At 46.2% G+C, this 14,515-nt stretch overlaps 1 protein-coding gene and 1 long non-coding RNA gene across 5 annotated transcripts in view; one reads left to right on the top strand and one right to left on the bottom strand.

The window, feature by feature from the left end:
• The window catches only part of LOC109551330 (uncharacterized), a 64,043-nt gene that overhangs the window by 34,233 nt on the left and 15,295 nt on the right, over positions 1-14,515 (top strand). The gene's annotated exons all lie outside the window — the stretch shown is intronic.
• The window catches only part of LBP (lipopolysaccharide binding protein), a 28,396-nt gene continuing 21,229 nt past the window's right edge, over positions 7,349-14,515 (bottom strand). The window contains exons 11-15 of the mRNA XM_033840408.2: positions 13,524-13,591; positions 12,946-12,988; positions 10,710-10,773; positions 9,865-9,941; positions 7,349-7,834 (exon numbers count right to left, since the gene is read on the bottom strand). Coding sequence (XP_033696299.1) covers positions 7,790-7,834; positions 9,865-9,941; positions 10,710-10,773; positions 12,946-12,988; positions 13,524-13,591 — 297 coding nt within the window. The 3' untranslated portion in view covers positions 7,349-7,789. The remainder of the gene's footprint in view (positions 7,835-9,864; positions 9,942-10,709; positions 10,774-12,945; positions 12,989-13,523; positions 13,592-14,515) is intronic.

Below are 14,515 nucleotides of genomic sequence, written 5' to 3'. Positions count from 1 at the left end.
GGAGGTATCCAGAACTAAAAACAGAAACGTTTAAGGAATTAAAAGTTGTTCCCTCTGAGACCATTGCTGCTTATCATGGACCCTTTTGTACATTGATGTTTTTGTTCTTTTTTTACTTTAATTTTTATTTTATGTTGGAGTATAGTTGATTTACAATGTTGTGTTAATTTCAAGTGTACAGCAAAGTGCTTCAGTTATACATATACATATATCCATTCTTTTTCAGATTCTTTTCTCATATAGGTTATTAGAGAATATATTTTTTTAATATTTATTTATTTATTTGGCTGTGCCGGGTCTCAGTTGATGCATGCGGGATCTTCGTTGCCACATGCAGGATCTTTAGTTGTGGCATGCGGACTTCTTAGCTGCGGCATGTGGGATCTAGTTCCCTGACCAGCGATCAAACCGGGGCCCCCTGCGTTGGGAGCGGGGAGCCCTAGCCGCTGGATCACCAGGGAAGTCCCTATTACAGAATACTGAGTAGAGTTCCCTGTGCTATACAGTAGGTCCTTGTTGATTATCCATTTTGTACATTGATTTTTTTTTAAAGCATGTGCCTAAATTGCTTTGATTGACATCTTACAATTTTTATTTTTAAAAAGTAATATTCGCTTGTGTAAAAAAAATCCAAACTACAAAATGGCACAACAAGGAAAATGAAAACTTCCCAACCTAATGAACCCTTTATTTCCACTCTTCAGAGGTAACCTCTGTTTCCAGTAACGGGTAACCTCCTAGAAATTTCCTGTGTACATATAAGCATTCATATGTCTATATCATCTTAAATAAAAGGAGATGATACTGTACCTACTGTTCTATAGTTTACACTTTCTACTTAATAACGCCTTGACGTCTTTTCATGTCTGCATATATAACCATTCTTCTCAGTGACTGCATAGTATTCTTCTGTGTGGACGCACCATAATTTATCTGTTAGTCTTTATCGAGGGCCACATGGGTTGCCTTCGGTTTTTGTTTTGTTGGGTTTGGTTATTGTTTTGCTATCACAAGCAACGCCACAATAAACAGCCCATGCAGCTCTGGTATAGTAGATGAATAAACCCAGAAAAATCGAACTTTGTTTCTAGGGAGCCTACATAACAAAGGACACTATAAGAAGTCTCATAAATACAGACTGACGCATGTTTTGTATACTTCTTTGAATACATGCAGAAAAGTGTACAAATAATAAGTGTGCAGGTAGATTGATGTTCACAGAGTGAACTCACCCATGTAACCAGCACACAGATCAAGAAGTAGAACACTATCAAACCCCCTTAGGAGCTCTTCATGTCCTCTTCTGGTCAGTCCTCCTCCCAGGCAGCATGAGCACTCTCCTGACCTCTGCTTCCATGAATTAGATTCACCTGCTTTTGAACTTTGTGTCAGTGGACTCATACAGCAGGTACTCTTTTGTGTCAGATTTCTTTAACTCGGCGTTCTGTTTGTGGGAGGTATCCATGTTACTGTACGCAGTTGAAGTTCTTTTGTGCTCACTGCTGCTTAATATTCTGTTGTGCGAATATTCCACCACGCATCCATCCACTACTGATGGACATTTGGGTTATTTTCAGTTGGGGGTTATGATGAAGAGTGTATATGAACACACCAGTATGCGTCTTTGGTGAACATAGGTGGGCATGTCAGTTGGGTGTCTGACTGCTGGGTGATGGGGCACATCCATGTTCAACTGTAGCAGATCCTTCCAATGGTTGTACCAATTTACATTCCCACCAGCAGTGGACAAGTGTTCCAGTTACTCCACATTCCTGATAACACCTGGATTTTGTCAGGGGGCGTTCTTAGAGAGGCACTTTTGATTGAACCGCAGGTCCTAGAAAGCTAGCTGGGGGTGGAGGGGTAGGGCTGAAAGAAAGCTGGGCTTGATTGGGTCTGGGGGATGCCAGTGATGGCTCTGGGACTAGCCCTGCACCCCAAGATGAGGGGGCAGCGGTGAGAGCATCCTTTCAAAAACAGCCTACCTGTCCCTGGGGTTTGTGATGATAGGTCTGCACTAAGGGTACCATGAGATCACTTGAGGTGGGAGGAGAGCCTTCTCTAGGGGATGGAGAGAATCCAGCTCTGGGTTCTTTAGTGGCCATAAAGCAGACATCTATTCTGCTGTGTTTTAATCCTCTGTGGGCTGGAGGCCCACGTAGATGTGCTGTGAGGGAAGTTATGTACCTGACTCCAAGGGAAATCCTCAGGATACCTTGACAGGTTCCTTTGTCACATGAGCCAGGTGCAGCCCCCTAACCCAGTCAGCTGGAGGTGAATGTCAAGCCTATAGTTATGGGACAGGTGGGGATCTCAGAAGAGAGGCCTGGACCAAAGGCATATACTCGGGGCTCACGGCAACCACTGATGGTCTTCAAATCCTTGGAGACTGAAACCTCCTTCTTGCTTATATTAACCAGAGTGGATTCTGAAGTTTGAAGTTAGGGATCCTGACCAGTACAGGACTTGTAGCACCAAAAAGAACAGAGCTGGGGATGAGTCAGGGGGGCAGGAGATGAGAGCCCTCCAGGCCTGGTCAGACCACAGAGAACAGATATCAGTGTCACTGGCCTTGAGCTCAGCGTCTGAGGCCAGCAGTGTTTCGGAGCCGGAGAATACAAGACCCCTTGTGAAGTTAGAGGTAGCACAGTCACAAGACCACCCTCACTTCTGATATCAATTGCAAGTTTGAGGGTCCCCAAGACCACCCATAAGTTCTATAATTGGCTAAAAGGACTCTAGAACTCACGGAAATCGGTTACACTCCTGGTTACAGTTTGTTAAAGGGAAAGGATACCAATTAAAGTCAGCCAGTGGAAGAGGGGCAGAGAACAGAATCCAGGGAAGTTGCGAACACCGAGCTTCCAGTTGGCCCTTCCCTGTGGATCCGTGGATGGCCTTACTTTCTCAGCATCACAGTGTGACAATATGCACAGTGTTGCCAACTGGGGAAGCTCACCCAAGCCTTGGTGTCCAGTCTTTACTGGGGCTCCATCTGTAGACATGGTTGACTACTCACGTGGTTGACCCCATCTGCAGCCCCTTTGGAGGTCCAGATGGTACCATGTCACCCAAAGTCCCCACCATAGATCACACCGTTAACTGTCGGGCATGTCCAGTGCCCCCAGCTAGACAAGACACTCTGATCAGGCAGGACTTCCCAAGGGCCTAGAGATGACTTCTCAGGGCCTGAGGGCAAAGACCAGCCCCCACTCTGAGCCAAGGTGAATTCTTTATTACATAGCCCTCCCCCCACGCCACTGTGAGCCCATGTGAGTCCCCTCCCCTGCATACTCAGGAGGAGGGGGGAGGGTGAAAGAGGAGAGACTGAGAGCAAACACACCATTGCTAAATTGATGGAAGGTCTCTTTAAATGGTTGGATTCCATTTCTGGACATTTATTTCACAGATGTACGTGCTCCTATGTTTCCATGGATGCATGAATAAGAAATGATGTATGGGTAAAGTTTTTCACGGAAGCACTATTTATTGTCAAGAGTTCAGCTGAACTGGAGAGAGCTGGGCTGCCAAGCGTCAGAGGAGTTGACTAAAGCAACAACAAGCCAAAATGAAAGCCACAGTGAAACCTTCAGTCACTCACTCCAATAGCACAAGCGAGCGGCTCAAACCAGAGAAAGCACCGACACCCCTGTTCCATTTCCCCCATGGGACAATGTGCAGGTGGATCAGGGGTTTCGGTGCAAGTGTTGGGATCGTCTCACTGATGAGGATCCCCAAAAAGAAACCTCTGTCAGGTTCCTGGACCCTGAGCCAGGGAGGCAGGGGGAGGGAAGGGGGGAAGGGCTGGGAGTGGAAAAGTACTGAGTGTGAGTCATTATGGGGAAAATATCTTCAAGGTTCCCCCTTCTTTCCCTGACAGAGTCCTTGGCAAAGGCCTCTGAAAACCTCTGCCTAAGGTTTCAGGTAAAGAGACTTAGGAACGAGGGCTTCCCTGGTGGTGCAGTGGTGAAGAATCTGCCTGCCAATGCAGGGGACACGGGTTCGAGCCCTGGTCTGGGAAGATCCCACATGCCACGGAGCAACTAAGCCTGTCCGCCACAACCACTGAGCCTGTGCTCTAGAGCCCGTGCACCACAACTACTGAGCCCGCGTGCTGCAACTACTGAAGCCCACGCGCCTAGAGCCTGTGCTCCGCAACAAGAGAAGCCACTGCAATGAGAAGCCCGTGCACCGCAACAAAGAGTAGCCCCCGCTCACTGCAACTAGAGAAAGCCCGCGTGCAGCAACAAAGACCCGATGCAGCCAAAAATAAAAGTAAATAAAATAAATTTATTTAAAAAACCCCCAAACTTAGGAACAAAGGCTTCTGGGCTAGGAATGCAAATATGCAAAGAGCATAACTGTCCAGGGTGCCTGAGTCCTTGACTGCAACTCCCCTCAGAGACCACAGTGCATTGTCTGGGCACCGAGACTGGGATGAGGAGGGTAGCTTTCCTCCACGAGGCCTGTCAGGTAAAGCCTTTGTAATTGCCTATGGTCAGGCCCCAGAAATCACACGTAGGATTTTGGTTAAAATGCTGGACTTCAGTTAAAATAAGGAGCTGGACTTCTCATTCATAAAAGCCAAATATCAGAAACAGCCTAAGGACCCATTAGTAGGGGGTTGGTTAAAAAAATTGTGGTCCATCCCCACCAGGAAATCCGATTAATCTCTAAGAAAGAGGAAGCTGTCTTGTATGTCCACAAGCGTGGAACAGTGTGTAGCTGTAGGAGGGCTCTTGGGAAGTTAGTGAAGCGCAGAGGGGGAGGCAGTTTGTAACCAGGAGGTGCAGCATCTCCAGGGTGGCGTCTTAGTTTGTGTGGGCGTGAGCTCTATGGCAGCATAACTATCAATGGTTCTTCTATAGTCTCTCGATGGTTCTTTGATAGCCCAGAGTTCTGATCATTAATATCAGAATGTGCTGTCCCAAGGCCAGTCCTCCTATGAGGTCTGAGCTGTTGAGGATACTTGCATGTCTATAGTCGGATTTCAGGGTGTCACAACCTGCTAGGGGACCCCAGGGCCAGCAGTGGTTGTCCTGGAGCTACCCCAGCAAGATATGATGACACTAACTTGAGGCTCTGTTACTGAATGAATGTGTTTAGTCTCATGGGGTAGGAATGTCCTTTCCTTGCTTTGTGAATGAGAAATATTTTGTTCTTTCACAAAGAATTGTTTTTTTCCCCCGTTTCATAGCAAACCTGGCTGCCCCGTACTCATCAAGTACGTGCCTGGGCTTCCAGGAGTCCTTTCTTGGGGCCATCCCCTGGAATGTCCTGGAGCGTTCTAGAATGCTCTGAAATGAAGGCTTGCTTGAAAACTAGGCTCAGTTTCTTACAAATATGCAGAGGAGACCAACCCACAGCTTTTCCAGGCAATGTGGCCAACAGTCTCATATCGCATCCAGGATTCTGAGCTGGTGAAATCCTACCCTATTGTACAGCCACGCGCGGGCCCCATCCACCTTACCAGTCACACGCCAACCTGAGTTCCACTTGCTGGCACTTGCGTTTCTTTGCCTGAGAGGTTTCTACAGCTGCTAGAGCCCACCCTGCCCAGACTAGAAGAACCCGAGAACTGATGTCCCCAGGAGCTGCCCTCAAACAGTGGTTGATGGGAGACGATGTACGAGCATCCCGGCAATCTCAGCCCTTGGGTGGATACTCTGAGTGTTCTACACTGGCTCCCAGAGTTTCCCGAGTGGGATTAAGGTGGTAATTGGTTTGATCATGAACACTTTAAAGGCTGCCTTCCCTTCCCCATCACATTTTTTTTTTTACAAATTTTTTAAAATTAATTAATTAATTTATTTATGGCCGTGTTGGGTCTTCGTTTCTGTGCAAGGGCTTTCTCTAGTTGTGGCAAGCAGGGGCCACTCTTCATCGCACGCACAGGCTCAGTAATTGTGGCTCACGGGCCCAGTTGCTCCGCGGCATGTGGGATCTTCCCAGCCAGGGTTCGAACCCGTGTCCCCTGCATTGGCAGGCAGATTCTCAACAACTGCGCCACCAGGGAAGCCCACCCCCACCCCAAGCACATTTTCTCTCCTCTACTGGTTATTTCCCTGGGATCCTCTTCCCAGTAAACTACTTGTACCCTCCTCCTTGTTTCAGAGTCTGCTTCTGGGGAGCCCAAAGGAAGGCAGGTGATAATCGCATCAGCTGTTTACCAGGACCTGGTTATGCCCTATCCTCCCCTCACCCCCAGAAGCTGGACGTGAACCCACTGAGTCCCTAGTCACCCTGCAAGGAGGTATTCCCAGCAAATTTGACAGGGGAGGACACAGGCTTTAGAGAGGCCTTTCCCCAAGGCCCAAAACAAATAAGTTGGAGTCAGGACTGGCTCTTTCCACGGTGAGGCAATGTCCTGAAAAACAGACATAGGAACTGGGTCTGTGCTGCCTCTAGTTCCCCTGTGCTGACCAATTCAGTGCCTGCAAACAGAAGGATGTTCAGTAAGCACGTCCAGCCAATAAATATTGAATCCCCACTAGGGTTAAATAGATCCTTTTACATGGATTACCTAATATCATCATTATAAGAGTCCTAGGACATGGCTACTATTATTATCATCCTTATTTCATAGGATGAAGTGGGGGAAAGGGGGAAAGGGACCGGTCCAAGGCCACGTGGCCAGTGCTGGATGAAGCTGAGCCCTTCACAGTCCATCACAGGATGGATGATGGTGGCAGACAAGTGAACAAAAGGGACGAGGCGAAGCCATGGCTCACCCCGCCTCCAGTTGGGTGACAGTGCATCGTCCCATCTTGGAATGCATCTCTGTCACACACAGGGTAAATGGGTCTATTCCCTGTGAATTATCTGCTAGCCGGCAGCTCCATCCACCTGCTCATTTACACAATTAAGAAAGCATCCAACGAGCCTTCTGATTCCCAGTCCCCGGGGGCCCAACCGCATAACTTGGAAATGACTGTTCGGTAAAGTCTGATCAAAGGCCGGTTGTTCAGTAATTAGAAATCACGGCCTCTTCCTCCAAGCTTGGGGCTCATAAACAACAGTTGGATGAGTCTTTTATTCGGGTCAGACCCAAAACGTAGACAGATCCATTGCCTCCTAATTTACACCCGTTTCAATGGGGAGGGCAGCAGGAGGCTGAGTTTTTGCTCCCGGAGACCCTCTGGCTCCTGTGTCTGCAGCAGACAGAGAGGGAGGGAGAGAGGGAGCACGTACTGAAATGAGCCCATGAACTGCCCCCAAACTGAGATGGACAGTTGTCTTAGAGAGCCAGCATCAGCACCAGGTCCAGGGCTGAGCAGGGAGTGGAATCCCATGTTCTCTCATTGAGGTTCCCACAGCAGCAGCGCTGAGAAATGGGAATGTGGTCAGGGTTCATCCTTGAAGACCACAGATGGAGCTGACCATCCAAAGACCCCTTAAATAAGAGAGGGTTGGCAGTAGGGGGGTTCAGCTAGAGTACCAGATGGTTCCTTCACTGAGCCATTCAATAAACATTTATTGAGGACCTACTAAGTGTAAGCACTCTGCTAGGCACAGGGATCCGATGGTGAATAAAAAAGACCTGCCCTTGAAGATAGTACAGGCTAGCGGGGGAGGACGGTCCATCCCGGTGGGAAAGTAAAATCCAGAGTTAGAGGGGGTGTGGGTGTACGTGCTGAAAAGGAGGAGTGTGGGGACAGAGGCCAGTTCCCCAGAGCTGACAACAGAAATGGTCTTCATCCTCCCAGAATCTCCAGGAATACGCTGCACATCTGGAAATGCAACTTGGCAATCCAGCTGTGGCCCCCAAGCCCTGTCTTTCGCCCTGTCCTCAAACTCTCAGGTACCGGACGTTGGTGCCCAAAAACAGGAAGTCCTAGGAGAGACAAGACAGGACAGGATGGTAAAAGCATCCTCTACTCCAAAAAGATGCATCTCTGATTTAAAGGGACGCCCACGTCTGGGGAAGCACAAGCTCTGCCAGAAAGCAGGTCAGTGCGTAAAACGAGCGTGTGCCTGTGTTCCCAAGGTCTCCATAAAGCACAGCTTTTGCCAGCTACCTTCTCTAAGATGGCAATTAATCTGTCATCTCCCAAGCTGCTGCTTCCTGGCAGACCTCATAAATGTCCCCTGTGTCACCTAAATTCTCTCTCCTTGGTGAATAAGACAAAACTGTGAGCTGCTGGGGTTTATTCTCCTACTTCCTCATAAGTTTCCATCACCAAAGGGGTGGGAATTCTGAACTCAGAGCAAAATCCAATTCTTTCCCACAGCAACCATCCCCTGCCTTTGGGGGTCAAACACATGGGCAGAGCTGACCTCAAATTTTTATTGGATATGATAGTATATACAGTTGACCGCTGAACAACTGCGGGGTTAGGGGCACCGATGGGTGGGAAAATCCACGTATAATTTAGAGTCAGCCCTCCGTATCCGCGGTTCCTCGCGGCCGCAGTTCCTCATACACAGATTCAACCAACTGCAGAGATGGTGTAGTACCATAGTATTGTATTTATTATTGAAAAAAACCTGCGTATACACGGACATGGGGCCATTCAAACCCGTGTTGTTCAAGGGTCAATCTAACAAATTTCTAATGACTTCCATGGTCCCAAACTGAGCTAGAAGCTCTAATCTTCATAACTGCCCAGTGAGGTCTGGGCTACACCCCACTTTACACAGGAGAAAACTGAGGCCAGCTGCATGAATCGTCACTCAGTCCTTGCTTTGAACAATGATCTGTCTCACTCCTTATAAACTCTCAACAATAGTTGGATGTTGAGTATCTCTGGACACAAAAGGGCTCGGGATATTTGTTTTTCAAATGTCTCAGTTGATCTCTGTTTCAATGTTCCTGATCGCTCTGCTGCCTGTCCCTCTCTTTAGTAGCTGTTGTTTGCTGGATGTTGACTGTGTACCAGGCACAAAGCAGCATCTCCTTTAATGCTCACAAGCCTGCCAACCCAGTCATCCCACCTTACGGATGCTCTTCTAGAAAGATAACCTGAACCGTGGGGCACAGGTGGCGCATAAAATGCTTGGTCAGAAGAGTGGACAGTCTGGTGAAGAATCAGACATATTCCTTGGTATTCAAATAGTTAAGTAAATTATGGTCCCTTGCATGCTTGGGACAGAATTTAACATTGGTGGGGGAAAGGGAGACTAGATTGCAACCAAAAGAAAACAGGTCTGAGCGCTAGCAAGGCAACTATCCATAACAAGAAAACAATTTCAAAAAATGCTTGGAGGAGACAAAAGGCTGGAAGGAAGTACACCAGAAGTCAAGCTATGAGTGTGGTGGGGCAATGGGTCTCTGAGGGACGGCACACCAAACATGTATCTATTAATACATCAAAGCTCTTCCACTTAAGAAATTAGAAGAAATTTTATTTTAATTAATTAATTAATTAATTTTGGCCTCACCACACGGCTTGTGGGATCTCAGTTCCCAGACCAGGGATTGAACCCGGGCCTTCAGCAATGAAAGTGCTGAGTCCTAAACACTGGGCCACCAGAGAATTCCCAAGAAATTAGAAGAAATTTTAAAAACTTACAAATGGCTTTCAGAACCTGAGCTGTTGGCATGGCTAGGATTGCTGTATTTTTAAAACGAGCTGGTCTTGAGGTTCTCCCAGGTCACCCACGGCCGGGGGGCGGGGCGGCGGGGGGTGGAAAGTTGTGACACAGGTTGTGTCAAATCCCTCCTGCCCCCATAGAGGTGCCACTTCTAAAGGACACGTGGTCAGCCTCATGGCATCCAGCTGACCCTGAACCATCCCACCCCCGTGGAGGCTTTCCCAGCTGCAGGGCTGGACTGGGTCCCACCCACTGAGTTATAGCCTGCAAACCAGGAAAGCTAACCAACCCCCCTCCCCAATTCCTCAGAACCCTGCTGAACCCACTGACCTTGTGGATCTGGAGAACAGGGTCATAGAGCTGAATACGCTTTAGCAGAGGGAGGGGGAAGCCTTCTGCCAACTTATCTGGAGGTTGCAGCAGAACATCGAGAGAGATTTGTTAATAAGTAATTACAGAGAAAATTTTACACCAAGAAGTTCCTCTCTGCAAACCCTATACATGGTATATTCACATTTAATTACCACCAAAGATTGGGATTATTATTCCCATGTTACAGATAAGGAAATTGAGGCATAGAGTGGCCAAGTAACCTGTCCTAGGTTCCATAGCTGAAAGTGGAAGAACTGGGATTTGATACCAGACAGACTGACAGAGGAGCCTGAGCCCTCAGCCATGGTGCTCTGTGGAGACAGTGGCAGGGATGGGGCAGCGTCTACTCATGATAAGAATCCAGTGGGCATTTGCTCTCTGCCCCCCACCTGCAAATGAAGCAGGGTCTCTTTAAGCTTTATTTTTTGACCAGGGAGATGGCAACTAACTGGGGAATGTGATTTTAGAGGTGGGCTGCCTTGTACCCTGTATATTAACTTGGTTCTCAGTCTCACCTGTCACTTCAGGGTGTGTGTGGGCACTTCTGTGAGCCCCTCTTTCTCTCTTAGGAGGAGGTTTACTGTGTTCCAAAAACTGCCCCTATCCTCAACCCTCCTTAGAGGCCTGGAATGAGGTGAGGCCGACTTCAACACTCCCGTCTCACAGACAGGCCACTGAAGCTCAGAGAAGAGAAGTGACTCGCCCAAGGTCACACAGCCTGCAGGAGAGCCCTGGTCCCAGCTTTCTTTCCCCGAAAGAGCAGTGTCCACTCTTGACTTGGAAAAATCCATAGTGATACTTACCATTGACCTTGGGGTAGAGGGTGCTGAGAAGGTAGTAATTGAGCAGCGCCTCCAACAGCTCCACCTGGTGGAGAATAGGAGAGGTACACCATAACCACATGTACCATCTTGCCCACCAACAAACCTCCAGAGAGGCCACCCCGTGGGTGGGGTGGTTTTGTATGTGCTGACATGGCAAAAGGCTTGAAAAAAAAGCAAATTTCAGGTAGATACCTACATCATGCTACTACTTTATAAAACTATTTTGAGATGCACATTTATACGTGTACAAAGGGATAGAAAAATTTGGAAGACTACACACCCAACTATCTATCCTCCAGGAAGAACATCAAGGTTTGACTTAGCCTTATCTTTAGTAGTTAATTTTTCTTTTTACAGTGGAAATGTTTTCCCAAGTTACTTATATAATACAAAAGATTTTTAAGTCAAAACAAAAATTATGAAACCCAACTTTTAACACTCGCTATGTGCCACGTATAGGGCTCAGAGCATTACATCTACACCTGATTCAATTTTCACTAGAACACTTCGAAGTTAATATTAATGTCTCCATTTCACAGATAAGAAAACTGAGGCCCACAGAATGAAAGTGACTTGCTAGAAATCGGGCAGCAGGGTCTGAATTTGAATCCAGATTTACCTGATTCTACAGGTCTTATTTTATTTTATTTTATTTTTTGCGGTATGCGGGCCTCTCACTGTTGTGGCCTCTCCCGTTACGGAGCACAGGCTCCGGATGCGCAGGCTCAGCGGCCATGGCTCACGGGCCCATCCGCTCCGCGACGTGTGGGATCCTCCCGGACCGGGGCACGAACCCGTATCCCCTGCATCGGCAGGCAGACTCTCAACCACTGCGCCACCAGGGAAGCCCTACAGGTCTTATTTTTTACAGTCGATGTTCTGAAAACATGATAGGATGTCTTTTTGTGACTCTTTACATATGAATAATTTACTTCATAGAACATTTTTACATGCCATGCACAGATACAATATTAGTGTGTCATTATTGACTTTAGCCTTTGTTCTCTGAAAGGAGTCATCCTTCAGGGTCCCTGTGGGCAATGTTTCTCCCCACACTTGATGTATTTTTTCCACTTCTACTTGAGGGAAAGTCTGGGAAGTGGGGGGCAGGTAAAGTGTGGTCAGAGGGAACCAGTATCCATAGGATGGTAAGAAGGAAGCCAACTACTGTAGATGAAAGTCTTTCCATCTCCTCCTTGGCTTGCGAGCGGCTGCCATCACCCTACCTTCCCTCTTTTCAGAAATCTCTCCTCGACTGTTTCAGCCCACGTAAAACTTCCCATTCTTTTTCCTCTTTGTGGAAATCATCTTTTGGTTTTGCCTGCCCAGCACTCAATTCCTTTTGTTTTAATAATAGTCCCTATTTTCTCCTGGGCAACCCTCCTTTCCAGTCTCAGTCCGTGTGGTTTGGGACTGCAAATCCTGGCTTGGGGAGTGTAGATTAAACCCAAGCTCAGCCAACTGACCTTGTCCAATTTCCGACCACGTGACTGGCTAAAGAATGGGCACATGACCAAGATTAATCCAACGAGGGCTTTTTTTTTTTTTTTTTTTTGTGGGTTAAAAAAAAAAGAAACTACAGGAAATTTGTGAGTTTTCCACCAGTGGGAAGAACCTGCCTGAGAATGAAGCCAACACAGATGAAAGCAGAATGGAGAGATATTCTTTTTTTTTTTTTGGAATATATATATTTTTTCTTTCTAAAAAATTGAATGAAAGATTCTTTAAATTCTGTAGTGCTCTACAATTTTTAAAAGTTTCACACACATGATTTTATATAATCCCTTAATAACCGTTTTCCCCCATCCCTATATCGCCCCTCTCCCCTTCCCTTGGAGATTCTTGATGTACTAATTTGAACACCTGGATCCAGCTATGCCTGAAACCTCTAGCCTTAGCTTTTTTGTTTTTGTTTTTTGGTTATCATCCTATACATTCCTTCTGTTTGCTTAAGACACTTTTAGTTGGCTTTCTATTCTTTGCAGTTAAAAGAATTCTGTCCAATAGATGATTTAATTATACTGTCTTATATTGGGAGGTAACTGTTCCTCTGCCCTATGGTTCCTGTCTTCAAGAACTTCTATGCTTTTCTAGGGCAGAGAGTAACTCTTCTCCTTTTCTATTTTCTATTATAGGTGCCAAAGCATTGTTTAGTAAATACTCTAAATTAATTATTACCCTAATCATTTCATAAATAAAAACAATAATAACTTACATTGAATACTCCAACTTTAGATTCTTTCAGTTCCACTTGTATCCTATAACAAATCAGAGAAGATTCAGAGATGTGGGCATTATGTTCAAGGGAAACCTAAGCAATGTAGGGATCCCCAGAAAGGAGGAGACACCAGCTTGAGAAGGCACAGGGCCAAGGGTGTGGTAGCAGTGAGAGTGAAAAAGGTGATTGAGGAAACAAAAACAATGATACAACCTTATTGGGAAGACTTGCAGAGGGGAAGTGTGTAGCATAAAAGAACTTAGTCTCTATAATTTCAGGAAGTCAATATTGCTGATGTCTAAAATTCATAGATTAAGAAAAAGCAGTATTAGTAAATTCTTTAGAAATTTGGAAGTAATGGGGGTTAGGTGAAAAGGAAGTTTATGGAGGCAGATCCAGTTGGCCAAAGGAATTGGGCCAACTGGGGTAAAATTTAACTTTCCTTCCCAAACCGTGGGCCCCACGGTTTGACAGGGGGATCTGGTTACATCCCACCTCCAGCTACAGGGAATCAGCTGAAGCATCAGATGGAGCCCAGTTGAGCGCCCCCCATGTAAGTCACGAGGCTGACTTACTTTTCTGGCTTCAGGAATCCAGTGATCTTGCTGGTGTTGAAGGTCAACATGACAGACACATTAGTGGCCTGGTAATTCCAGTAGAAAGAAACAGGTCTAAATAAGGAGGTTGTCATGTACAGAACGGATAACTATGAGGACCTGCTGTCTCCTCTAAGCAAACATCTCACTGAGTTAAAGCAGGAACTTGCCCACTAGATTAGACTCCCAGGAAGCTCATCATGGGTGCGCAATAAACATTTGAACTTGGACTTGAATATTTTTACTTGAAATTGCTGACTATGATAGCAATTAAACTTTGAACATACTACCAAGAGAAGGTATAGAGGCCTATGCCTGGAGATCTCTAAAGGGACCACGTCTAGCTATCTCAGGGCCAAGGTTCAGCCTGAGTAAATAATAATAGTAATAATAATAGCTTATGTTTTAATTTAAAATATATTGGGGACACGTAGTTTTTCAGGGCAGAAGTCTGGTGTGTTCCCCTTTGCCTGGCAAAGCAATAAAGCTATCCTTTTCTGCTTTACCAAAATAATAAAAATAAAAAATAATAAAATAAAATATATTGACAACAATTTTGATAACAATAACAACAATATCAAATTGCAGATATAACATCTGGGAGCAATTACTCTTCTAGAAATTTGTCTTGCTGAGTTTCAAACCTGGAACAAGAGAGCAAAGTTCTCCATCCTGTGAGCAGCACCCCCAAAAAACTCAGAATCCCTTCTCTGTTTGACAGGGTCCATTGAGAAGGGAGACACAACTCTCAATATTTAACCAAGAGGGAATTTCATACAGGGGATTGGTTATACAAATGATGGAATTGCTGAGAAGTTAAAAAAGAGTTGGAGAGGCAACTCAGAGATTAGCAGAGGTGGGAAGCTGCTTCCACCCCAGGACTGGAGGAACAGAGGGAGGAATTGGGGAGGCACCATGGAGGAGACACAGTCAGTGCCTGAGTCTCTGTCCAAGAAAAAGAGAGAAGAAAT

This window comes from Tursiops truncatus, chromosome 15, assembly GCF_011762595.2.
Source record: "Tursiops truncatus isolate mTurTru1 chromosome 15, mTurTru1.mat.Y, whole genome shotgun sequence".
NCBI classification, from domain to species: domain Eukaryota; kingdom Metazoa; phylum Chordata; class Mammalia; order Artiodactyla; family Delphinidae; genus Tursiops; species Tursiops truncatus.
The sequence above is the reverse complement of the archived record's forward strand: the minus strand, read 5'-3'. Positions and strand labels throughout refer to the sequence as shown.